This window comes from Girardinichthys multiradiatus, chromosome 13 (genome assembly GCF_021462225.1).
Source record: "Girardinichthys multiradiatus isolate DD_20200921_A chromosome 13, DD_fGirMul_XY1, whole genome shotgun sequence".
Taxonomy (NCBI): domain Eukaryota; kingdom Metazoa; phylum Chordata; class Actinopteri; order Cyprinodontiformes; family Goodeidae; genus Girardinichthys; species Girardinichthys multiradiatus.
The window spans coordinates 24,209,636-24,237,262 of record NC_061806.1 but is presented as its reverse complement, the minus strand read 5'-3'; the positions used below and the strand labels follow the sequence as shown (position 1 = coordinate 24,237,262).

The window sequence follows — 27,627 nt, the reverse complement described above, 5'->3', positions numbered from 1 at the left end:
TGTTCGGACTCATTATCAGTGAAGGTTTGGTTAATCTTGAACTTTAATGAAGCTGATGGGAAAATAAACAAAACAGCTTAAAGAAAGTGGGAAGAAGCACCAGTGAAAAACTGCTGTTGCTGTTGCTGTTCTGTTTTTTTTTTTGTTTTTTTTACAATCCCCTCCACATTTATCTATCCAAGAAATGTGGAGGGCACACACACATTTCTTGGAAAAATAGGATTAATAATGAATTTTTAATCAATCTTTATTCATCTTTTGCTGTAGTTAAATATTCTCTACACATTGTAAAACAATCATATGTTTTTTAAGTACATTTATTCAAAATGATAAAAAAAAGGTATTCATTTTAATTTAAAATTGGCACCAATAGTTAAAATTTTAAAAAAAGCCTTACAGTAAGTTTGTATTATGAGAACAATGTTTCTCTTTCCTTTTTCTTGCCCTGCGATGACCAAGATGTTTTATACCAGTTGTATAGCTGTATATGAGAGCACTACTCAACATCCATGAGTATACAGTTAAGGCCAACCCCCTTGCAGGTTTAGGTCTTAAGTAATTTTTTAATTTTACAAACCCTTCTGACTGCAAGTAATATTTACATTTTGGAGTGGTCCAGTCAGAGTCAAGACAAATCCTTCTGTGGAGGGAGCCAAAGATTATGGTGATGGTACAGAGGCATTCCAATCTCAAGTGTTTGGTGCTCATTACCGTAGATAATTGGTGGAAAATACCAGTGGAAACATGCACAGAGCTAGTTAGCAAATGCAAGATGGGCTTCAATGCTCTAATGTCACAAAGACATTTTCCATTGAAAATCCAGAAGGGTAAAACAATTTTTTAGCATATCATTTTCTAATAAAATGTAACTAAAAAGAGATAAATTAGTTTTTAAAACTGACAACCTACGTTGTTTTATTATATCTTGAGCGACGTCTTCATCATTTCCTATCAGAAACAAACTCCTTGGCTGAATGAAGATAATGTTACATCTAAATCTGCCAGGGGTATGAATAATTTTGGGCTTAGCTACAGAACATGTTCTACTAGCAGTTTGCATGATTACGTTATTACGTCCATCTATCCAACAATACTAAAACCTGCTTGTCAAAGCTTTTATTGGTAAACTAGGATGATTCATACTCCTGACAAATGTTAAAATAGAAGAGCATTGACAAATGAATATGTTGATGCCCTATAATGTCTTTTTCTGTTTCTCAGCCACCTACAGACTAACTACAGTAAAACCTTCCAGAGGGGGAACGTAGACTTTCTGGAAACTCCCGAGACGATTACTACCATGCTTGTTCCTGGTAAGAAAGCCACCACATCGCTCATTCTCTTTAGAGAGAACAGAGGGGTTAAACCAGTTTCCAAAAGCCTCAGGCTCTTTTGTCCAATGTGTCCTCTCAGCATGTTTTTAATATGATTTACTGGGAAATTAATAATGCAATTCAATAAATAGGTAAATAAAAAAGACCCACATGCACGCAGTAGGTAAAAAAAAATAAGTATTTAACAACTCAACTGTTCAGATCAGCTTTTGATCATATATACAGTCATATTCAATAAATCAGATGAGGTTTGTTTGTCAGATTAGTACATTTTAAAAATAACAACCACTAAGGAGGAATTAAACACACTTTTAATTAAGCCTACATTTCTGTATTGAAAAGATTTTTTTATTGTTCTGATGTAACATTCTCATCTTGAAAGTCATATTTTTTATTAGCTGTAAGCAAAAAATCATAATTAATAAATATCAATTCCTTAAAAACATCAGTCTGTGTAATTCATCTACAGTATATATGTGTTTTACTTAGTGAACCGAGTTACTGTAATAAATGAACTTTTAAATAATATTCTATATATTTTATATTCGGAACTGGAAAAATTTATTGGATTAATTGATTATTTCAATAATCATCTATAATTTAGTAATCAAATAGCCGTTAACTGGAGTATACAGACTCTAAACCATGCTATTTACTGAAAGAACCATCTCAGAGCAGTAATTAAGCCAAAACAATACAAATAATGTCTAGACTTTGCATTTAAGATGAAAAACCTTGTTTGTCTGTAAATATGCTCTATCCAGAACTCCTAAGTGGCATAGTTTTAGCTTGATTCAAATTCTGTACAAAATCTCCTATAAGCACCTTTTGCTGATTAATCTGTTAATAGAAAAAAATTTCAATAGTTTCATTGAAATAATCGTTAGTTGCGGCGCTATTCTAATTTGTTAGATATGACTGAATTTGTGAAATTTAGTTTTTCTAAGGGGTTTAAGCACCAATACATTATATATTGTCTATGTTTCGACTGCAGCTTCTTGGTGGGTCCTCAACAATAACTGAAAGCTTCACAGCACCATTCACCGATCATCACCAATGGGTGTAAGGAGCAAACGGACAACACATCGCTGTCAACACATCGCCAGTCCACAGAGACACCTCACACTCCTTAAAGCAGCATTACTTGTGAAGCCATGGTGATTAGTATTTATGACTTTCCATGTTCCTTCATAGTTCAGTGGTAGCTCCAGTAGCTCACGTGTGTGTTTGTTTGCACTTGTACTAGAAGAAGCTCTTTGATCCACAAAGCTATGAGCTCATTAGTGACCCATCCGTTGGTCTGACATCGTCACCGTGGTCGCCGTGACATCACCCAGAGTAGAGCCGAAATGTTGGTGTGTTTGTTTCATAGATGTCCTTTTGAGGACATTGGATCAATATCGTTCTGGTTTTAGGATTATATTCATAATTAGGTTTAGTTTGAATTTAGACTCAAGTTGTTATTAAGTTAGTGTCCTTTAAGATAAAACGTGTGTGTGTGTGTGTGTGTGTGTGTGTGTGTGTGTGTGTGTGTGTGAGACAGAGATGGGGCACTTAGAAAGACATTGTATCAACTGTAGCAGCTCCAGAGAGCTCAATAAATTTCTGTAGTTTCTATCTTTAATGTGTTGAACTGAGACAAAGTCTCAAATAAAGATGATATTGTTGTGTATGCTGTGTATGTTTCTTGGGTTTTTGGTTCCTGCCAGTATTTCTAGTAAGACTGGGCTTAAAATATTTATTTTGGGTTTGGGCACCACTCTGTTGTGTGGTCTTGCCAAGATGTTTCATTTATGTTTAACAATTATGACAACCACTCATATATACATTAGGTTTGTTGTCTTACAGCCATGCTAAGCCATTGGTGCATTTTCATTCAAACCTTAACTGCCTAGCACAGTGTCCTTTAACTTTTTCACATTTTATGTTTGTCCAATCTGAAAATGTGGTGTGCATTTGTATTCAGTCCACCCAAGTAAACATATCATTGCTCTGATCTAAACTGCCGTATTTTAGGGTCATTGCCCTGCTGGAAGATGAACTTCCACCCCAGTCTTAAGCCTTTTGCAGTCTCCAACAGCGTTTCTCCCAGGTTTTTTTCTGTATTTATTTCCATCCATCTTCCTATCAATTTTGACCAGATTCTCTGGTTCTGCTGATAAAAAGCATCTGCACAGCATGATGCTGCCACCACCATGTTTCACAGTGGGATTAGTGTGTTCAGGATAATGTGCTGAGTTAGTTTATTTCACCAGACATACTGTTCTGCCGCACCTGAACAAAGGACATGCTGTCTGTGTCCTTCACATGTCTTTTAGGAAACTTCTAATGGGACTTCTTATGGCTTTAATTTTGTCACTGTTACACAAAGGACAGATTTCTGTAGTTTCAGTATGTTTGAAGTTGTGCAACACGCTTTCCTTTTTCAGATGATCAATTGAACAGTGCTCTGTGAGATGTCCAAAACTTGGGATAGTGTATTTTAATAATAGAACCTTAAACTTCTCCACAGCTTCTTCCTGTTCTGTCTGCTGTGTTCCTTGGTCTTCTTGGTCCTGTTTGTTCACTAATGTTCTCCAAAAAAACCTCTGAAGCCTTCATATAACATTTCCATTTTTACGGAGATTTAATCAAAGACAGGTGGACTCTTTTTACTAACTAGGTGATTTCTGAAGGGAATTTGTTGCACAGGATTTTATTTAGGAATATCAGACTAAAGGTGGATTGCCTGCCACACTTTTCTGATTCGTTGTGAATCATAATTTGAACAGAGCCCAGGCATATGAATACATTTCATTTCAGGAAGTGTGTGTGATGATTGACTTAAACTGGGAGTATATCTGTTAATATTTGCAAACAGCTCCACTGTTTGGAAACACAGCAGCACTGCAGCTTCAATAAAACAGGAACTGCATTTTATTGACTATCATTTGACATCTTCTTGCGTTGTCTTTCATATCACAGCAGTTAGGAAGCTTCACAAGATAAATGCTGGAGTTTGAAGTTGGATTTTACAAATATTGAGTAAAGTCTGACTGCAACAGGCCCCATTTTATACGTAAATATTACATTAATACAACTGCAGCATGAAAATCAAGTTATGCCAGTCTTTTAAGTCAAGATCAAAACACTTTAATCAGTCATGCTGTGTTGCTGTAAAAAGCCAAATGTAACATTGTGATTTAAGGTTTGGAAGCAGGTTATTTTTACACATCTAGTTTGAAAATAATTTTTTGATTATGTTAAAACCTTGTTCTGTGCTTGAGTATAATAATAATAAAGTGTTGGGTTGTCCACTACAGCAGTTTCTTTTGAATAGCAACTTAATGACCCTTCCTGTCTTTAGGGACACTGGTCTAATAACAGAATAAAAAAAAATCATACACTTGAAATTAACAATTGACAATAGGAAAAATGCTTAAATAGTAAAATAGCTACTTAAATATTTTGTTATTGTGTTATTTTTTACTTAACCGACCAATGCTGAAGCACATCCAGAATTGAGTTTCTCAGTCTGTTTGTATAATTGGATTGATTTGCAAAGTGCCTTGAGAGGACGTGTTGTGAATTGGCGCTATATAAATAAAATTAATTGAATTGAACATTTTGGCTTGAGCAAGAAAACAAACACTGCACAAAACTACACACCATGCCCACAGATAGACAAAGCTAAATACAGGGCAAAACTGGAAAAAGAAACCTAGAAAAGGCTGCAAAAGACTTAAGATTGGATTAGAACAGGACAACCTTCAACATACAACCATAACTAAAATTGCTCAAATCAAAGCATAAGTAACTGGAAAAATTACCCAGTCAAAGACATGATGTACATATGCTCTCTGGCTGAGCATAATTAATTTTACAAGGAAGGATGGGGTAAAAATTTCAGTTCTTAGATTTGTGAAGCTGTAAGAGAAATATCCCAAAAGACTTCCAGTATTTGTGGTAAAAAGTGGTTATATAAAGTACTGACTCCATTCAGATTTTTATTTGTAAAATAGTTTTAAAACCATGTAGCATTTAATACACTTTCCAGTATTTTCAACTCTGTATTGGGCAATTACATAAAATTACAATAAAATCCAAGTTTTTGTTAGAAACATAAAATCCGAAAAACAAAAAAATCAGAATGAGTCCCTTTGCAAGGCACTGTTCAGCTATATTTATTTATTCTTATATTGCATCCAAGAGGAAATTATTTTAGGTTTAGCCTCCCAGCTATTTTTCAACATAATTAACATGAATACATTTATGTTTGTTAAATGCTACAAACTAAATATTGCAGCAGTACCACAGTGATCAAAACTGAGGAAACTTTTGATCGTTGGATACTTTTGTCAGCGAATTTTGAGTTTCATTATCAAAATAACTTACTATGATTATTTTTTGCTATTGTACTCTCACTGCTGCAGGGTCAGCAGTAAAAGTACGTCTATATAATTAAACAAAATTTTAAACCCATATTTCAGACTTACAATCTGATCCCTTTCAAAAAAAATACACAGACAAGCAAATAAGTTTTTACATTTTATTGATAAATTATCTGTTTTTAAAAAGACTCATGAACCATCTTTTCCTTCCGCCTGACTTTACCCACTCTTACTGAAATCAAACTATGTACAAAGTATTTTCTCAGTTGTATCTACTTCATCATCACATTCAAAACAAGGTTCAAACTGTGCCAGCTGCTGGAGATAAAGAGGTGGGATGTAGCACAGAGTTCACTGGAGGTCGGAGAGCAGCGATCTAAGCGGAGGAAGGAGGGTTTACATTCGAACGCACCGGCAGTGGAGCAAAAACAGCCATGATCCCCCTGTGAAATGGAGCAAGACACCACCTCAGCGACAGGAAGTAGGCAACATGCAAATGTGAGCCACACCATGTTTTTTTGGAATCACTTTGAGAATTGTAGAGCAGATTACAACACTGTTTAGGAAAATGACCAGGAAAGGGTATTGCTGTAATATGGTGTAAAAGCTGTAGGTAGAGAACGAAAATAATGTTTTACTAGATATTTATTTATCTGAAACCTTTCAAGACTAAGAATGGGCAGCAAAGTTGGCATGCATAGGTATATAATGACAATCATGTTTAAAAATCAACACTTTTATGCACTAAAATAATATAATATACTATGACAGAGTGGTTGTAACAGAGTATGAGTGTGCAACTTACAGTAGCTGGGGTTTAACTAGCAGCAAAACAATTTTATTTGCATAAAATGTCAGTGCAAATGGGGGGGGGGGGGGGGGAAATGGGGGGCACGTCTCATTTGGATCTGGTAATAAAATGAGGACTTGTCACAGACTTGTCCAAAACTGCTAATTTAACCAGAGTTTTGAGCCAACTTTATAAATGAAGGTGTGCGCCAAATATGGGAACATCAAGCTTTAAAAGTTTCTGATTCTTCGTTATTTGCAAGTCTTTGTCAGGATTTGAATGCGTACCGGCTTTGGACAGACGCCAAAAACATTCCAACCATAAACGACAAACCACACCTTCCCCATATGTTTCTCCGAGCAAACACTTCTCCACACCCCCTTTGCTTCTACACTCAACCTGACTACTTAATATCTGAAGAAGATGGGAAAATATTTAAAAAATAAAACAAAAGAGGAGTTTGCACTTTCAGCGGCTCTCATCTTCGCTCTAGGCGAAGCTGTTTTCTGGGTAGCTGACTTTGATAGCCCCCCAGTAGCAGGCTCGTATCAGACAGATGAGACCCAGCAGGTAGGCAAAGGCCCAGGACACGTAGGTGGCGTTGTAACGTCTGGCAAAGTCCCGAGTACCGACCTGTTGCAACACAGGGAAAATACATACATTTACATGGTAATACAGTGTCTTGGAAAGTTATTCCTGCCCTTTTAACTTTTCCCATTTTGTTGTAAATCTTTTTAGTTTATCTTATAGGGATTCTGTATGATAGACCAACACAAATTAGTGCATAATTGTTAAGTGCAAGGTAAATGATGCCACATCTGAGCTAATAGAACCACTTTTACTATAGTTACAGCTGCAAGTCATTTGGGATTTTGTTTCTATCAGCTTTGCACATTTCTGGAATTAAGTGTTTTTCCTCCATTCTTCCTAGCAAAATATATCAAGTTCAGTCCGACTGGACGTGTGAACATCACTGTTATGTTCAAGTCTTGCCACAGATTCTCAATTAAATGTATTCCTGGATTTGAACTGAGCTATTTTACCAAATGGATCTGCCAGAACGGGAACCTCTGCAACGGTGTCCAGCCTTTTCCTCTTTCATTAAGAGCAGATTTGTGAAGTGGTCCACCAATAGTGGTCCTTTAAACAGATTCTACCACATGACTAATGGATCTCTACTGCTCCTCCAGATTTATTTGGGATATCTTTGCTGCTTATCTTATTGATACTTTCTTTACCAAGTCTGTCAATCTAGGTGGACTGCCATGTATTTGGTAGGTTTGCAGACGTGCCATACTGTTTCCATTTCCAGGGGGTTGATTAAACACGACTACGTGAAACGTTCAAACTGCTTGTATAGTGTTATAACCTAATCCTGCTTTAAACTTCTATACAACTTTTCTATACCGTTTTTCTTGGTTTTGATGCCATTTCTTCACTAATGTTCTCTGATAAACCACTGAGACTTGAAACAGCAGGATTTATGCTGACATTAAATTACACACAAGGTGGACTATATCTACTAATTAGGTGACTTCTGAAAGAAACTGGCTGCCCTGGATTTCATTTAGGGGAATCAGAGTAAAGACGGCTAAATAGAAATGCATGCCACACTTTATTGATTTATTTTTTTAAATATGTGATGTTTTTCTTAAACTGAAAGAGAAAGAGACTGATGAACAGTAGGAAAAATGGACGGACGGATGGACAGATTGATAGATGAATGAGTCGGACACAGTTGACAGAGGAATAAAGGCATGGATGGACAGAGAGAGACAGACAAAGTGACAGAGGGATGGATAGATGGATTGAAAAATAGATGGAAGGACGGAGCTCTGCATGGATTATTGAATGTACGGACGGGCTGGTAGACAGGGACACGCATGCACACAGATGTATGGACGGACAGACAGACTCACAGACGGACAGATAGATGGATGATGGACAAACAGATTAAAATATTGTCTGTCAATCCATCTGTCTGTCATTCAAATGGATGAATTGATGGGCAGATCTTTTGGGGATGGGGAATAAAGTGTAAAAACAGAAAATATTTCATTATATAATGTTTTTATTTTCCATACTTGTCCAGACCTGGAAAAAACTAAAAAACTAAACGTTTAATCCATACCTCTCTAGGCTCTTCCAAACTCAATAGGATCCTATCTGGACTTGGAATTTAAATGATTAAAAAAAAATTTCAAATTGTTTTCGCCCATTTCTATTCTCTGGCTGTTGTGTGCAAAGCTGACAGAAAACTAAAAGGTTTTATTACATCACAGTCACACATACAAAGACCTAAATCAACAGCACTGAGTCAGCACAGGAAAACAGCCTCTCTGCACCACACTTATCAGAGATAATTGGGGAAAAACAGCAAAATAAATAGCTTTTTTTCCCCAACTGTCTTTTGATGACTACCAACAATAAAACTTTTGTTTCTAAAGACTGATATGAAAAGTCCAGCTTACCAAGACATAATAAAGAAAAAAAAAACACCAACAAAACAAAAAGAACAGACCATACTTACTGTTAAACCTACTCCAATGAAAATGCAGATCATTCCTATAGTTATATAAGCACAACAGCGCCTCCTGGGGAGAGCGCTGCCAACAGACGATCTGCAGGAAGAGTAAGAAGAAAACAGTGAGCATGAGAAAAGTAGGGGTTCATTTTATGCAGACAATATGCCTGAGAACGGCTTGTACGAGAAAAGTCTTTAGAAGTAAAGACTAAAGGAAAAAATTTTGATTCTCACAAACTATCAATAATAAATAAAAGAAAACCTTGTTATTGTGCGATTACACTCCACATCAGCACCCAGATGATTTTTGAGCAGAAACAAAAATCCTTTTTTTCTAAGTTACATGTGAGGGCAGTCACATGAGCAGCTCCAGACATGTATATATCATCCAGGCCCAATGCAAACACATGTAAGAGGAGTCAACTGCCCTCAAGCAGCAGAATGGCATTCCTTTTACTTTCATTGCATCATTATAATTTTGCTTTCCTCCCCTTCTCAGCACTCACATGCCCCTCATGTGACTTGACTTGAGCATTCTTGAAGGATTGCTGATCACCTGATATTTAGCCCTCCATCCCATTTTTAAACCATGTCACATTTCATCTGTGTCTCCGGTCCCTGTTCAACATCAGCATTCTGCTTTCTTTCTAGACATGAAATAAAAAGGATCGGGAACTACCATGATTTACAGCCAATCTGAAAGCAAAATGTGGGAACAGACAATGAATGTCTGCACATCTATGAGAGTAACTAGGAACCTTTACCTTTAAAATGGTTTTGCACCTTAACTTCCAGTTTCACGTTACCATAAAAACATCATTATGTGGATTCTTGGTACTATTTTGATTTTTCATAAACATTTGCAGATAGTGATAGGAACATTTGGAGAAGAGCAGACAATAAGATTTAAGGTTGATTAATGCATATGAAACAGGACCACATAAATATTTTTGTATTCACCCTAAACTGATTTCACTTTATGTTACATAAAAATTTCCTCATTTGCAATCAATTACAGTCAGATTGCTTCCCACTTTCTGAAAATGCTGCAAAATGTAACTGAAAACAAGATGCAATTTTTAACAAATGATAATTTTAACTGAAAATGATGAAAAAAACTATGGAAAATTAGCTACTTGTTTTTCTATGATCAGCCTGAGAATGAAACCAACAACATGTTTCGATAAAGTCTGGACATTAATTTTGTCTCTACTGGCTCACTTCTTCTTACAACATTTAGAGGCAAACTCCTGCAGAAATGAAAGTAATATTATTTTTGTTTCTTTAAAACTTCTCTTGTCCCTGTTGTTTATTGTTTTTACTTTATCAAAGGTTCCCAGTGATTTGGACATTACATATCAATCCAGCATCTAGAAGATGGGCTTTGGGTGCCATTTGCATCTCAGTAAATAGGAAACTGTTTGAAAAGCACATTTATTTCAGTAAGTCAATTCATAAGTGAAACTGGTACTTAGTTTGTTTCAGTTCATTAGGATTATTTGGTTTCTCAAAAACTTTTATTATGTCATATATTCAATAAAAAACATTTTAAAAAATCTTACTTTAACAACAAATTTTTAACGTCCTTTTCAGTCTTACTGGGATGACACTTTTCCTGTCCATTAATAAAACTGATTGTAGCATTTTATAAAACAAAATTAAACATATGAAGAGTTTATAAAATATTCTGATCTGCCTTTCAATCTTTCTGGAAGTAGACTGGCAATGACATACTCAGAAAATTATGGGGTTGTTAGAAAGACACAGATTCCAAAATATAGATGAAAACAAATGTAGACATAGACAGCAAAGGAGCAAGAGAGACAAAAACTGTCCACTGACTGCAGGGCAGCCTCTGTCCTCATTTCTCTCAACAAATTCCACTGATTGCTCAAACACCACTTCTTCATCCTGTGACCAGCCAACCTTACTAGCACCACGTGTGAAGCTGTTCTTTATAATTCTTGTCACACGTCTAGATTAGTTTCCCCTTCTCTGCACACTCTAAATCCAGACCTCTAAAGCATCCGACTGCAGCAGGTTTAACCTTTGAATAATTGATTACAGCACCAAAGCAATGTGCCGATTAGATTTACGTCTAAAGATTATATATCCGCAAACATTGTAATCCAAATCTGGAACTAATTAAGTAATTAAATAATTTTCTTTAGCAATTTGGGGCTTAAGGCAATATGTTGTTACATGTCTCTTTTTTTCTTTGAATATACAATTCAAGTTGAGAGTGAAGTAAATTAATTAAAGTAAAAAACTTTTATGTCAAATGGTTTTACTTTGTGTTTCTGTTTTAACTTCGTTTCTCAAGTTTAAGAGGGAAAAGGTAAATAAAGTCATAGGTCTAAATAAATTACCATAGCGGATTTAAAATGTGTTGAGGAAAGTTGTGCGTTAACCGCTATATGTTATATCGCAAACATCAGCTCCTGAAAAACTTCTCACCTTTTGACTATTTCATCGAGAGACAAAAGCAGGGTGTCTGTTACTCTCAAACTACAACCTCAATTTCAAAGTCCAACATGGCTGCCTCAAGCGTTAAAAAGTTGTAACAGTTGGGGTTTGCACACATAAACCAATAAAAGTAAAGCAACAAATAAAAAACATATTTTTTGCCTTGTCTGTTTAAATCTAATTGGATCACATGTACTACTGTACAAACTGTTAGCAAGCATTACAACATGTGGGTTCAAACAAGCTAGTGATATTAGCATGCATGTTGGATAACATATTTGCTAACGTTCAAACAGTATTAGGAAACATGTTAGCACATTTGCTATTGCTCCAACATGTTAGCAAACATTAACCAACAAGTTAAAAACATTAACAATAAGTTGAACACATATTTGCTAATGTTTCAACATAATAGCAAACAGGTTTTCACTCATTTTAAGAAATATTTGCAAACATGTCCGCAGACAATTACTTTAGGAACGTTTGCTAGTGTCTGCTAACATGTTTACAAACAAATATGTATATTTGCTCATTTTCCAACAAATTTTTCAACAGTTTAGCAAACATTTGCTAAACGAATGTTTAGACTTTAGCAAACACATTAGTGGACATTTGCAAACATGTTTGCATATTTGCTAATGTTTCAGCATACTAGCAAATACTTGTAAGCATCTTATCAAAGAATAATAAAGTTAGCAAGGCGTGCTAATGTTCCCTAACATGTTTACTAATGTTCAAACATTTGCAAACATGTTAGCGACCAAGTCTGAGCATTAGTAAACATGCATTGTAAAATCGTGTGTCCTGTTCTGTGTAACATTTTCAGCAGACTCACATTTTTTTGCAGTGGGGACACTTGGCTAGTGTGTTAAATCGAAGCTCCATCCACTGTGGGGACAAAAATTTTAAAAATCATTTAATTTCAGCTTTTAGGAATATTTACACATACTCACATCAACACAGATATTTAAACATGCTACTGTGCTACTCTAGTTTTAGGACATTCAGCACAAATCTTACTGGGACTGATTTCAAAAGGTTTGCAACTATTTATTATTGGTAGAATTATTCCCTCAAATAATTAAGTTTTTATTTATGTAGTTTTGTATTAGTTGTGATTTTGTATGGAATTTAAATAGTAAAAATATAATCATTTACACAGCCTGCAGCAGCAAAATAATTAAGCATAATTAACCTGCAAACAGAAGATGAACGTTTAACTCCAGACATGTGGCTTCAGTGAAAAGAATAACATTTATTTAAAATGTATTTTTATCAATGTAAACAAGAGAGTTAACTAATGACTTGCAGAAATGTTTGCACTTGCATGTCAACCTTTTTTTTTCTTTTTAAATTAATAAATTCTTGAAAGCCATATGTGCACAGAGCGACATTATTAGCGTTAAGAGAGCCACAGATTGAAACAGAGGTTAGGCTGTTGTTAATATGTCCACCAGTAAGACCAGCTCTTTTTCAACCTCTTGCTGCGCTGGAAGAGAACCATCGCTGGGGAGACCAGACATCGGCTGAGAGGACCTGGCGTCCTCGCTGCCCTACAGAGGCCGCAAGTGACAATGTGCAGATGTTAAGAGGAAAACAGTTCTGAGTTTGAAATGGTGGCTTGTATCTGCACATTTTTGTGACATGAAGCTAATGAAAGTGAGCATGTTGAATAGTCTACACCAAGTGGCAGATATAAAGCTGTATGCAAGGGAGAACTAATCTGCAAAAAGGTTTTGTTTAGCTTCCAGTTGGAGGCGTAGAGGATAAATAAAACATCCACATCAAGCCAATCACCAACTTGAAAAAATAAAGCAACCCTAACTGGTTCCACAATTCTTTTAAATGTCAGGTTTTCCACAGATTAATATATTTTGACTCTACAGTAGATATAAAATGTGCACAAGCCTTTCAAAATACGAGCTTTACGTGATGTAAAAATGAGACCAAAAAACATTTTTTTATAATTAATGTGACATATCTCCTGCACAACAGATGAAAAACCAATACATGAGTGTGAGGGGAAATATGTCTTATATTCTAGGTTCTTCAAAGTAGCCACCTTTTGCTTTGATTACTGCTCCGCACACTCTTGGCATTCTGTTGATGAGCTTCAAGAGGTAGTCACCTGAAATGGTTTTCCAACAGTCTTGAAGGAGTTCCCAGAGATGCTTAGCACTTGTTGGCCCTTTTGCCTTCACTCTGCGGTCCAGCTCACCCCAAACCATCTTGACTGGGTTCAGGTCCGGTGACTGTGGAGGCCAGGTCATCTGGCGCAGCACCCCATCACTCTCCTTCTTGGTCAAATAGCCCTTACACAGCCTGGAGGTGTGTTTGAGGTCATTGTCCTGTTGAAAAATAAATGATGGTCCAACTAAACGCAAACTGGATGGAATAGCATGCTGCTGCAAGATGCTGTGGTAGCCATGCTGGTTCAGTATGCCTTCAATTTTGAATAAATCCCCAACAGCGTCACCAGCAAAGCACCCCCACACCATTACACCTTCTCCTCCATGCTTCACGGTGGGAACCAGGCATGTAGAGTCCATCCATTCACCTCTTCTGTGTCGCACAAAGACACGGTGGTTGGAACCAAAGATCTCAAACTTGGACTCATCAGACCAAAGCACAGATTTCCACTGGTCTAATGTCCATTCCTTGTGTTCTTTAGCCCAAACAAGTCTCTTCTGCTTGTTGCCTGTCCTCAGCAGTGGTTTCCTAGCAGCTATTTTACCATGAAGGCCTGATTCACACAGTCTCCTCTTAACAGTTGTTCTAGAGATGTGTCTGCTGCTAGAACTCTGTGTGGCATTGACCTGTTCTTTAATCTGAGCTGTTGTTAACCTGCGATTTCTGAGGCTGGTGACTCGGATGAACTTATCGTCCGCAGCAGAGGTGACTCTTGGTCTTCCTTTCCTGGGGCGGTCCTCATGTGATCCAGTTTCTTTGTAGCGCTTGATGGTTTTTGCGACTGCACTTGGGGACACTTTCAAAGTTTTCCCAATTGTTCGGACTGACTGACCTTCATTTCTTAAAGTAATGATGGCCACTCGTTTTTCTTTACTTAGCTGCTTTTTTCTTGCGATAATACAAATTCTAACAGTCTATTCAGTAGGACTATCAGCTGTGTACTGTATCCACCTCCTGCACAACACAACTGATGGTCCCAACCCCATTTATAAGGCTTGAAATCCCACTTATTAAACCCGACAGGGCACACCTGTGAAGTGAAAACCATTTCAGGTGACTACCTCTTGAAGCTCATCAACAGAATGCCAAGAGGACTGCCAAACAAGACTGAATGGCATAATTATTCAAACGGTGCTGCAAGACTAATGACTTTTTGATGTTCTTTATTTCCACCAAACAGATTTCTTTTTCAGTGGACATTTTCTGGATAATCCACATCATATATCAGATAAACCTAACATCTTGACAGGGGTGTGTACACTGTTTACACTCAATGTACTGTATGTATAACGTACAACGCTGTCAACATTACTGCTGTGCACATCCTAACAACAGCAGAGTGACTTTAAGACATCTGCAGCTGGCTGAGAGTGCCTGTCCCTGTCTGTTGGTTTACGTACCAGGAAGGTATTTCCACAGTGACCACACACCACTCTCATCCCCTCGGGTTGAATGGGCAGCGCCGGCTGGGCTGGCTGCTCCTCAGGGATTACCATCACCGGGCTCAGGTTGATGATGCGTCTGCTGCAGAAATAAGGAGCAGTCAAACAAGTTTAGGATTCAAGCATTGGCAGGACAGGAATTTGAGCTTTAGATGAAATGATGATAATAAAAAAGATAGATAATGGAATAATTCTAAATTAATACATAACTAAATATTTAACATTAACATATGATTTTTTATGGCCTTGTTGAAGGTAAACATTCTAGCTTTTCTAAAGTGTTATTACAAAAATTAAACAGAGTTTAATCATTCTACATAATAAATATATCAATTATATATTGTTACATTTTTACTAAACATATTTATTCTATTGTGTGTTCAGTAACTTTTTAAACCTTGAAATAAATGTTTTCAATTATTTAATTTCTGTATTTCCAAATTTTATTTCAATTAAAAATATCTACATATTTATATAGGAACTGTAGGAACTTATTGTATTGAACTGGGGCTCTTTTGGCCCTCGATAAATTCCTGTTGCTTATACTACCTGGTGTTGTAGTTCCTTTCAACAATCACATGCAGTTTACACAACATTCTTTCTGCTCTCGGTGGAGGTGAACGCTTTTTTTCTGTCTCCCGCACCCCTCCCATATCTGCCCTGCTTCAGCTCTGTGTCTTGTCTTCTTTTTGGAGCCTCTTTTTGCATATCTTCCAAATTCTGAGTTATGGATTTGGTCAGCTGGTCTCTCAATGCAATTGATCAAATTTTCTCAACGAGAAGACAGGATGAAGGAGAGCCCAACTTGTCCGGACGGGACGTTTTTCTCTGGATACACAATGGACTCCTGGCAGAAGTGGAGAATTGTGTGTTTGTCGATAATGTCAGTGGATGTGGAAGATATGTATATAATTGGATGTTTGATATCAGGATTTCTGCTTTTTGGAGTCAGCGGTTACCTGGCATATCGAGAAATTCGGAGAATGTCAGCAGCTGTTCTGGCAATTATGAGGCTACCTGGCATGTGTGATGGGATCTTCAGGGCGATCAGCACTCAGACTGAGATGTTACGTGAGCTGAATCGCAGACTGGATGTGATCCTCAGGATCGCAGGCAGGTTGCGGTTCCTGGACTCAGGGGTGAAATGGGATAAATCTTGGAGAAAGTTGTTCGCTCGGATCTGGCGAAAGACCAGGAATTTGGCTGTTTGGCTGATGGCAAATTAAGAGTCAGCCTGACCCAAATAATTGTTTTTCTGAATCTGGCTCCCCTGCACGGCCTTGATGGCTAGCCATCTTCAACGTCTCCTGGAAGTTATGTAAACATGACGCTCTGCTTCCTCTGCCCCCTCCCTTCCCTGAGGACATCTGTGGACCTGCTCAGAACTTTGCAAGTAAGTAAGTAAGTAAAATTTTATTTATATAGCACCTCTCAAGACACAGATCACAAAGTGCTTCACAACACTAAAACAAATTACAATTGGAATAATATATTTATATATGTAAAATAAAAGAAGATAAGATAAAATCAAAGATAAACTAACCAAACGCAAGCCTAAAAAGATGAGTTTTTAGCTGTTTTTTAAAAGACACCACCGAATCCGCAGTCCTTATACACAAGGGGATAGAGTTCCAGAGTCGGGGAGCTACTGTTGCAAAAGCTCTATCAGCCTTAGTTTTCAGCCTTGTGTGATGTACCGCCAGTAGGACTTTATCACATGACCTCAGAGACCTGGGGGGAATGTACGGATATAAGAGTTCACTGATATAAGTTGGGGCTCGACCATGAAGACCTCTATAAGTCAGGACCAGAATCTTAAACTGAGCTCTGAAAATAATGGGGAGCCAGTGCAGCTGGATGATTAAAGGTGTGGAGTGGGAATACTTAGAAGATTTTGTCAGAAGTCTAGCAGCAGCATTCTGAATAACCTGGAGACATTCCAGGGAGTTTTTGCTAAGGTAGGTAAATAAAGCATTACAGTAATCCAAACGTGAGGAAATGAATGCATGGATAGCAATCTCAAGTTCAGAACGTGACACAATGGGACTTAACTTAGCAAGGTTCCGTAAATGATAAAAACAGAACTTTGTGGCCGGTTAATGAACATTCCAATGTACCATCAAGGACAATGGCCTCTGGGACAGTGCTTCATGAACTTGCTTGCACACACTCACATGCACACACACACATGCTCAAGATAAACATATCTCACACCACCTTCACCGTTCCCGGCATGATGTTTTGTAAACTTGTTGCTTCTTTGTGCTGAGGTTTTTTGCAATCTCAAACTGTATCCTGCTAAGGATAAAGTGTGAAATATGATTTTTTTCCCTCTACTTACCTTATGTGGCCTCTTTTCTCATCTAGCAAGGGCAGCGCCTGTGAGTGGGCAGCAAAGCCTCGGTGACCCGTCCCCCCCTTGTCTTGTGTCATGATGTCTGTTTGGATGGGTTGTACTGGAATTCTAATTTCCCCTCGGGGATCAATAAAGTATCTTTGAATTGAATTAAATATTACAATAAGAAAATGCACACAGTGCCTTAATCTGCTCCCTCCTGTCTGGATGTTCACACCTTCTTGCTCCATACAAGGTTCACTTTGTCCATGAACATGTGGTTTAATATAGCAGTCTTAGCTTCTTGTCTAGCAATAACTTTGGGTAAAATGTCAGTCTTGCTTTGAGTTGTTTTACCCACTTCAATCCTGCCTGGGATGGCTGATAAGCAGAAAAATAAAAATTATGCTAATTGTTCACTTGCTTACTTATGAGGACAAAACAACCCTGCTCCTTTTAAAGTGTTTGTGATTATAGAAACAATAAATACAATTATTCACTGATTAATGTTTGTAATAATTAGACATATTTATATTTCAAAAGCAATATTACTGATACTGTTTTTTTACCAGAAACAAAATCTTTATTAAATTGTCACAAATATGCAAATGATGATGCTAATTACTAACAAGAGAAAGTAAATGGACTAATCTGTTACTAACCAGTTTGGTCGAGGACATCCTATCCTCCTGGACGTGTCTTTGCAGATGAGCAGGCAGTTGCAGGGACACCTCACATACTTCTTTCCTGTAGGGGGGTTCTTGATGGGCTAAATCAGAACAAGTACACAGAAAAAGTTTCCAAAAACATAGATGCTGATTAATCTTTCTGATATGATGGCTGAATTTAGCCCTAGGTCCTTTTATGGGAAAACACAGATTTATTATCAACACGTCAGAGTAAGCTTCAGATCTCTCTAACCATCAGGCTTGATTTATTGTGTCTTATTTGTCAGTACTGGGCAATAAATTAACATTTTCACTTCATATTAGGATTGTGGAGTGATGGCTGTAACTAAAGTTTATGGTGACAAATTTACTCTCACTTCTTCATTCAAGAGTGTACTGCTGTACACCAGAATGACCCCTGCTTCCTCATAACCGTTATTAGTCATTTCTCACTGGGCTGAAAGTACCTCATCCATGTTAGCATCTGTGAATTCCTGATCAATTAATGTGGAATAACTGTTGATACAAGTTTACTATTTAATCCCTATGGCAGAAGTAACATCCTAGGCATATTTTAGCTGCAGAATAATTGTAATTCGTTTCCCATTTTATCACGTCACAGCCACAAACTTTGATGTATTTTAATAGGATTTTATGTAACAGACCAGATGTATTTGGCCTTCCTTAATCTGATACCCCTAAAGAAAGTCCTTTGCCTTCAGAATTTGCCTAATTAGTACTCCACATTTTTATGATTTACTGTTAGTATGAGTACGGCTGTTCTTGTGGAGGTTTAAAGCACGGTTAGGTTCTGAAACCATATCCAGGCTTTCAACGTCTCCTGGGCTTTCCTCTCAAAATGGAAAGAGTATGGCACAACTGCAAACCTACCAGGACATGGCTGTCCACCTAAACCATCAAACCAAGGAGAACAACCATCAGAGAAGAAGCCAAGAGGCTCATAGTAACTCCAGAGAAACTGCAGACTTCACCAGCTCAGGTGGAAGAATCTGTCTTCACGGCAACTATCAGTCACATGCTCCATAAATATGGACATTATGTAAGAATGAAAAGAAAATATCAATTTGTGAAAAAAAAAAGCCAGAAGACAATATGTAAACATTCTGAAACATGGTAGTGGCAGCGTCATGCTGTGGGGATGCTTTTCTTCAGCATGGACAGAGGAGCATGTCAGAGTTGATGGCAAGATGGGAAGAGCTAAACACAGGAAAAACCTGGAAGAAAATCAGAAAGGTAATACATATGCATGCCACCCTTTTAAGATTTTTATTCGTAAAAGGATAGGAAACCATGCATCAAGATGAAATAAAAGAATTCAAACACTTCGAACAAGTTACAATTTAGAGAAACAGGATTTTTACAGATATTTATAGATTCGTCATTGTCTCACTCAGGAAACTGTCAGACCTCCGGATGAGCGAGAAATATTAGTGCTTATTGAAATATTGCGTACATGGCGTATCAAGCAAACTCTAAAAGGGGTATTGTATCACTACTATATGAGGTATTTATGAATAAAGAAACACAAACTATACGTGAAAAAACAAAATGGGAAAAGGATAGTAATAGGAAAATCACAGATGAAGAATTTAGTAATTGCTGTACATCACAGTGGAAATGTACAAATTCTTATTCTTGGAGAGAATTTAGTTGGAAATGCTTGATCAGATTTTGTATTACTCCAAAACAGAAAAGTCCCTGTGTTGGGGAGAAGCCTATGTGCTGGAGACAATGTGGAAGTCAAGAGGCCAATCACTGGCATATAATCTGGGATTGTCTGGTCAGAAGTCAATATTGGATAGAGATTTACAGTCATATAGAAAGCATTTTTAACATGAAAATACCTTTTAAAATTCAACAACTTTATCCTGGGTAAGAGAATTTCTGCCTGATAAATAAAGATACTTGTACAGAATCTTGATTATTGCTTGCAACAAAACTATCACCAGACTCTGGCTCACCCTGGACTCCCCTGCTCTGGAAAAATGGAGTGAATGTGAATTTATCAGATAGAAAGGTTAACTTTTCACTGTTTACAGATGAATAAATTCACCACCCTATGGTCCAAATGGATATCCTATGTAAATCTAATGCAACACAAGAGTTATTTACTGAATATCATACTGAATGATATTAATGAGTTATTTTGCTGGTAGCATCTATTAACACGTTGTCTGTCAAGTTGGAAATGTTGACGGTGGAGGAATTGGACATTGGTCACAGACTAGAACTGTGACTATAAGATGATGTAAATTCTGGTTTTGTAAAGACCTCAATGTTTTAAAAATAAAGAACTGAAAAAAAAGAAAACCATGCATTGTTTTTCTTCAACTTCAGAAATATGCATTATTTTTTTGTTGTTCTGTCCAAAGACATCCTAATAAAATACCTTGCAGTTTGTGGTTTCAATGAACATGGGGCATGAACGTGAATGTGACACTTTATACTGAGATGAGAGACATTAATGCAAATTTAAAAGTTTCAAACTAGAATTTTGTCCAGTTGAACTGGAGAAAGAAGACAGGCGGACCAATGCAACAGAAAACGTGTCCACGCATGAACTGTTATGATCACTTCCGTCCGCTTACCGTAGCTTCGTTGCAGACTGTGCACTTGACGACATGCTGGTGCATCTTGCCGTCCAGGTTGATGATGGACTGGCAGACGCGGCAGTTGATGACGGGCACACCGCCGGCGTCGGGGCTGGCGATGGCTGTGTAAGGAGGAGGTAGTTCGGCTTTCAGAGGAAGAGGAGGACAAGGAGACAACGCACATCCCAGCTGTTAATGGCATGCATCTGACACACACAGCAGCAACATCAGCTATGCGACTCCCTCCATCTGGTAAAACGGTTTTTAGATTTCACAAAAGTTTAATAAAAATCTGTGTATTTTTACGTAAGAAAAACTAAATAGAGGATTGAGTTTGTTGAATTTATTGTAGAGCTTTAAAAGTATTCTTGTTCTGCTGTTTCGTTGCATTTAAAAGAAAACTGTTTAAGAAAATAGCTTTTTAATTTTAGTATTATAAAAACACAAAAACTGGTGTATTCAGATTAGATTTTAGTTCATTTTAGCTTAGAAAACATTTCATGTTAACAATACAATACAGGAAAATAAATTGATTCAAACTAGAAAATTACAGATGAACAGATTACAGGGCTTTTTCCATTTTTCTTTGAGGTCTGACACGTTGATTCAGGTTTCATCAATTCCCCTTTAAGTACTGAAACACAGTAGAAACAGTGGAACAAATATGATGCAAGATAGTCACCCTTTATCCATTTAAATCTCTAACCTTTAAATAATATTTTTAATTAAACTTAAAAGAGTATATAAGTATATGATGATGGTTAATGCATTTATAGACCACAAATGATTCTTTGTTTTAACGCAAATATCACTGATTAGAGCCGATCAAGCTAAATTGGCCGATTTTGATCTCAGGTCAATTGCATCTCCACTCAAAAGTATACCTTTGCTTTTGTCCTGATTTCCCAAGAACTCTGCGTTTTTGTCCTTATCTTCAACAGGTAAAGAAGCTTGGTTCTGAGACTTGGCTCTCAGTCAGTTGGAACCACAGGGACAGGTGGGACTCCCTGTCAACACTTAAATAATCCTGGCTAGAATTACAACTAGAGCAAGCCAGAGACATACACATAGTTGTAAAATCGCTGCAAAATACTTAAAATTGAACTTGTTGTGCAATAATACAGATTTAAAAACTGACTGATAAGAAATGAATTCTCACCTTTAGTCATAAATTTCTAAATTAAAAAATGTTGTTGTATCTGTGTCAGTACAAGCCTGTTTTTACTTCTTCATCTGCCTCTTGGTATTTTTCCCACATGTGCTAATGCCTGTCTGAAAATGAATCCACCCATTATAGATTTTTTTTTCTCTGTGTGTCCTCTGAGCCAGACGTAAGACATGACAGTCCACTACAACCACAGGAGCCATTACCACAACATGAATCCTCCATCGCCCATCTGAATGTCCAAAGGTTTTATTATGGTGGGATTTAAGATTTGTGGAGTAACAATATTGGTAAAACACCTGGTATCCAGTAACTTTAAGGCTGTAAAAAGATTTTAAAAAAAGATCACTTTCTAAAAAGTGAAGATACTAATGATTGTTTTAAACTTGACTAGCTTTTTCTGGTCTCTCTCATTTGGAAGTATTAAAGTGAGGATACTGTATACTCACATGGTTAGAACTTATTTGCAAAATATTGCACTCCTTATGTGTTGAAGAATCAGATTTTTCCCAATCAGTGAACACATCGCACCCAAAGGCTAACAGGCTCTGCTAGCTGCAACACTCTTCAGTGTGGAAGTTTTAAATGATAAAAAATAACTCAAAATGACCTCTTCTCAGTAATCAGAGACAAAAATGAAGCCAAAGTAAGTGGCATGCCGGCTGTTCTTTCAGCTTTTTGAGTACAGAAAGAATCTATCCACTACATAACGTCAACTCCTACCTGCCTAAGGGACATTTTGTTGAACTGGAAAGTGGCAACCAGACGCAGACCTCAGGAGGTAACAGGAAGGCTAAACGGTTACAAACAAGGACACTTAAACCCCAAATCATTCATATCCCTGGCAGATTTAGGTTTAAAGGAATCTTTTATTTTGACCAACATGTTTCTTCTGATTGGAAGTACTATTAACATTTTGGAGGGGCCCAGGGAGAGTACCGACCAAAACCTCATTGAGAATCTGTGGGTGAGCTAAAGATTAGGGTGATTACAAGGAGGCCTTCCATCCTCAAAAACGTTAAGCTCATAATCAACATATCGATGGAAACATGGAAAAAGCTGGTCAGCAATTGCGAAAAGTGTGTGATTGCTCTAATGACAAACAAAAAAAGAGACCTTTCCATAGATTATTAGAAAGGATATGCATAATAGTTAACATGCATTTCTTAAAAGAATCCAAGTAAAAACAGAAAAGATTTTTTTCAAAATTTATACTCCTATGACTTTCTTTCATTATTATTTGAGAGATATTTCCTATCAAAAACAAACTCTTTGGTTGAATGAAAGTAATGGCTTCCAAATCAATGGAGTGGTAAAGAGCATATTTACAGGGGTTTTCTTCTCTTTTCTGGCATCTGAACTAACTCATATCAGCTCTATTTCAAAATCTAAAACCATTAAACGTGTCAAATCCAGATGTAATTATCCTTTACTAAACAGATTATTAAAAACTCCACTTGGAACCTTTGATTCCTTCATTTTGTTCTTATATATGCATACCATTTATGATGTGGCAAATTAATAACAAATATTTGATTTAAATACAAATAAATGTAAAAAAAAAAAAGCTTTTTCTTGACATTTTCGATTTATCTTTTAGATAACAGACTGAGAAATAAAGTCTGAAAATTAAAAGAACTAATGATTGTATTTAGATTTTTTAATTTTAACCAGAACTACAAAACGATAAAAGCTAATTCCATGAATTCCCCTCTCCTAACTGTGCTTTATGGACAGTGAAGGGTGGGATCCATTTGAGTGTTATTGTAGGAATGCAAATGAGAATGTGTAATGTCTCCTTCAACGTGAGACCAGTAGGCACAACCTATTCTCAAATAGGTTTGTCTCTTTTCTTTTAGGTTTTGGCTGAAATCAACAAAGCAACAGCCAAACCCAAAATCTAAATGCATCAGTCCAAACTCCAATGAGAGCACGGTGCTGGTATCTAGAGTTTATACAGACTCTGTGGCTTGTCTACATGGGAACCGATTCTCCAAAACTAAGCTTATTGACATAAAGAAAGTTGGTGCATTCAGTTTAAGAGTAAATAATAAGTAGATTATCAAAACTCAAGCAGGTTTCCAGCAATCCCCTTAAACAAATTTAGGCAAATGCAACAAGTCTCAAGTGGATTTCAGTTTGAACAGCAAAAAAAGAAAGAAAATTAATTGTCTTTTTCACACAATCTCTTAAACACAGTTGGTTCTTGGTCATCACAGCCGTTTTGTTTTAAAATGCTATCACAGTTTAGACAAAATTTATCCGCCAAAGAAATTGGCTGATTATCAGCCGACAAATTTCAGAGAGGAATTAGCAGATAATCCGAACAGCAGAGAGGGCAGAGGGCGAGAAAATAGGCTGGAGGAGATTTTAAAAAATGCTAACATTTATGTAGGGGTTTACCCGGTCACTTTTGCACAGACTGTCGCTTCATAGACCCTTAAAGTCTTCACATTAATCAGATGGTGAAATATGGATTTGGCAGGATTAAACCACTTTTCATCCTGAACTCCTAAAATGCATCTGGTCAAAGAAATCATTCGGTTTCTGCACAGCAAGCAGCATTGTTGCAGGGCACAAAAAACAACATATGAACCAAAGTCCTGAGGAAACCAGACCAACAGACACTAAATGGACTTCTCTGTTATAAAGAACCCAACTCTGAGCATCTGATCTGGATGGAATTTTTTTGATGGTTTAAGTAAAGCCTCAGGCTAAATCCAACACCAACGATGCAGAAAAGAATGTGCACATACAGGGGTTGGACAATGAAACTGAAACACCTGTCATTTTAGTGTGGGAGGTTTCATGGCTAAATTGGACCAGCCTGGTAGCCAGTCTTCATTGATTGCACATTGCACCAGTAAGAGCAGAGTGTGAAGGTTCAATTAGCAGGGTAAGAGCACAGTTTTGCTCAAAATATTGAAATGCACACAACATTATGGGTGACATACCAGAGTTCAAAAGAGGACAAATTGTTGGTGCACGTCTTGCTGGCGCATCTGTGACCAAGACAGCAAGTCTTAGTGATGTATCAAGAGCCACGGTATCCAGGGTAATGTCAGCATACCACCAAGAAGGACGAACCACATCCAACAGGATTAACTGTGGACGCAAGAGGAAGCTGTCTGAAACGGATGTTCGGGTGCTAACCCAGATTGTATCCAAAAAACATAAAACCATGGCTGCCCAAATCACGGCAGAATTAAATGTGCACCTCAACTCTCCTGTTTCCACCAGAACTGTCCGTCAGGAGCTCCACAGGGTCAATATACACGACCGTGCTGCTATAGCCAAACCTTTGGTCACTCATGCCAATGCCAAACATCGGTTTCAATGGTGGAAGGAGCACAAATCTCGGGCTGTGGACAATGTGAAACATGTATTGTTCTCTGATGAGTCCACCTTTACTGTTTTCCGCACATCCGGGAGAGTTACGGTGTGGAGAAGCCCCAAAGAAGCGTACCACCCAGACTGTTGCATGCCCAGAGTGAAGCATGGGGGTGGATCAGTGATGGTTTGGGCTGCCATATCATGGCATTCCCTTGGCCCAATACTTGTGCTAGATGGGCGCGTCACTGCCAAGGACTACCGAACCATTCTTGAGGACCATGTGCATCCAATGGTTCAAGCATTGTATCCTGAAGGCGGTGCTGTGTATCAGGATGACAATGCACCAATACACACAGCAAGACTGGTGAAAGATTGGTTTGATGAACATGAAAGTGAAGTTGAACATCTCCCATGGCCTGCACAGTCACCAGATCTAAATATTATTGAGCCACTTTGGGGTGTTTTGGAGGAGCGAGTCTTAAAAGAATGTTACCGAAATCTTTTAGTGGATCTCCAGCATCCAAGCAAAATTAAATAGTTTCTTAAAGTGTTTTTGTCCGATACAAGTTTAAATTTCAACGTGGTGATTGTTCAGTTTTAGGCCAGTTGACCGCAGATCAAAGACAACAAATCGACTGAATCTGTTATTTGGTCGATTCATCACCAGCAATCACCTAAGAATAATTAGAATGATATCAGCTCAAAGATCAATCCCAGACAGAAAAGACAGAGAACTATCTTTGCTGATGGCTAATGGGTGGACTGATACATCTAATGAAAACAGGGTAAAACAACATCAGACTTTTCAGTATATGACCAGTCGATCACTGATCTTTTCTGATTAGGAAAAATAATCTGATTTCATTCTTTAGGATATTGGTCGGTACATCTCCTTTTCAGATCTTCAAATTATCTATTGTATCATTCAAACCATGCATTAGTATGGAAACAATCTGTTGAATATTGAGACCAGTTATTTTGCTATTTACATGCTACCAGCTGTTGTCTTCATTGTATTAAATTACTGGTTTCTTCTCATTTTTAAAGGGCACATCTGGGACAAAAGGCTGCTGGCCTGCCTTCATCTGCAGTGCCTCAACTCTCCCTCCACAAACACACAACATTACCGCCCACATTTAAAGCTGGATTCACCGATTGTCTTCCTATTATTATTACTACTGTCCTCCTGCAAACACCCCAAGGATCGGGGAGTCGTGATGCAAACATCTCTGCTCTAAAAAACGGGTTGGTGTTATTGTAGGCCCCTGTCTTCTCTAACCCACTGCTCCAGTTCTCACAGTCCAAGCTCCACCTTTGTATCAGCTGCCGTCGGGTTTCCAGCCGATGCCCTTGCCTTGCTGCGCCTTCCTCGGATTTATTTACGCACATACCCGATGATTCAGCGTGCATGCAGGCAGAAATGCAGGGCGCAGAGAGAGGGTGGGGAATCCGCAGACTGTGTTTACCTCGGGGACTTGAATCCTGCAGGTACGGGGGAGCAGTGGGGGTCACATTCTCGGAGTTGGGGGCCGACAGCAGCGGAGAGCGCTCGTCCATACCGTCGGAGGCCATGTCTGTCGCCGTGATAAATGACGGGAAGCACCTGGCTGCTGCAGCGAGTCTTCCCTGGGCACCGAGAGGAGGTGGTGGGGATTGCAGCCCAGCTGCTGTGGCTGTTGGTGCCGAGTTGCTCCGGTCCTGCAGCCGTGGTGACGAAGGCAGATTGGAGGAGGAGGAGCTCCGCGGTGATGACCTCCCCTCTCCCCGGGTCTCTGAACTCACAGCTCTGGAATTTGGCCTGAAAAACAAGCTCACAAATGTCCTCTAACTATGAGCACGAGAGTTTGTAAAGATCCTTCAAAATAACTTAACGTATTTTAGCAAAAATGTCAGCTATATAGGCCATGAAGGTCTAGATATCATTCCAGCCCAGATCAGGTTTCATTATTTATGGGACGGGGGGGGACGGGGGGGGGGGGAGACTGAAACGCTTCAAGAGACGCAGTTTCCAGTAATCGCCGCTAGATGTCGCTGTTGGATTACCGATACTTATGCAGTTCCCAGTGCCTTGCAAAAGTATTCTAGCTTTTTCACAAAGATCAATGTATTTCATTGAGGTTTAATGTGATAAACCAACACAAAGTAGCACATAATTGTAAAGTGGAGGGGAAATAATACATGGTTTCCAAACTTGAGTATAGCTTGGATTTGTATTAAGAACCATTTAGCGCAAATACCCTTAAATAAAATCCAATGCAACCAACTTGCGTTTAGAAATCACTTAATTAGTACAGAGAGCATTAACAGGAGAAACAGTGAGACCACCATTGTAACTCTGCCAAGATCCACAGCTCAGGTGGCAGACAGTACAACTATTAGTCCTGCACTGCAGATCAGA

At 38.0% G+C, this 27,627-nt stretch overlaps 2 protein-coding genes across 3 annotated transcripts in view; one reads left to right on the top strand and one right to left on the bottom strand.

Moving 5' to 3' along the window:
• Positions 1-3,006, top strand: part of necab1 (N-terminal EF-hand calcium binding protein 1) — a 63,825-nt gene extending 60,819 nt beyond the window's left edge. Inside the window, exons 12-13 of the mRNA XM_047383077.1 lie at positions 1,222-1,313; positions 2,329-3,006. Of these exons, the coding sequence (XP_047239033.1) occupies positions 1,222-1,313; positions 2,329-2,357 (121 nt within the window). The 3' untranslated portion in view covers positions 2,358-3,006. The remainder of the gene's footprint in view (positions 1-1,221; positions 1,314-2,328) is intronic.
• Positions 3,007-5,848: 2,842 nt separating this feature from the next.
• Positions 5,849-27,054, bottom strand: pip4p2 (phosphatidylinositol-4,5-bisphosphate 4-phosphatase 2). Of its 2 annotated transcripts, XM_047383848.1 has the most exons (8): positions 26,696-27,054; positions 20,729-20,877; positions 18,114-18,220; positions 15,075-15,198; positions 12,963-13,037; positions 12,320-12,372; positions 9,025-9,115; positions 5,849-7,127 (listed from the first exon to the last, which is right to left on the bottom strand). In XM_047383848.1, exons 1-8 carry the CDS (start codon positions 26,799-26,801, stop codon positions 6,984-6,986), a joined length of 849 nt encoding a protein of 282 aa, XP_047239804.1. In that variant the 5' UTR covers positions 26,802-27,054; the 3' UTR covers positions 5,849-6,983. The 2 variants fall into 2 exon arrangements, with proteins under 2 accessions (XP_047239804.1, XP_047239805.1); XM_047383849.1 differs by lacking the exon at positions 12,963-13,037 and having other exon boundaries at positions 26,696-27,015.
• Positions 27,055-27,627: the final 573 nt, after the last annotated feature.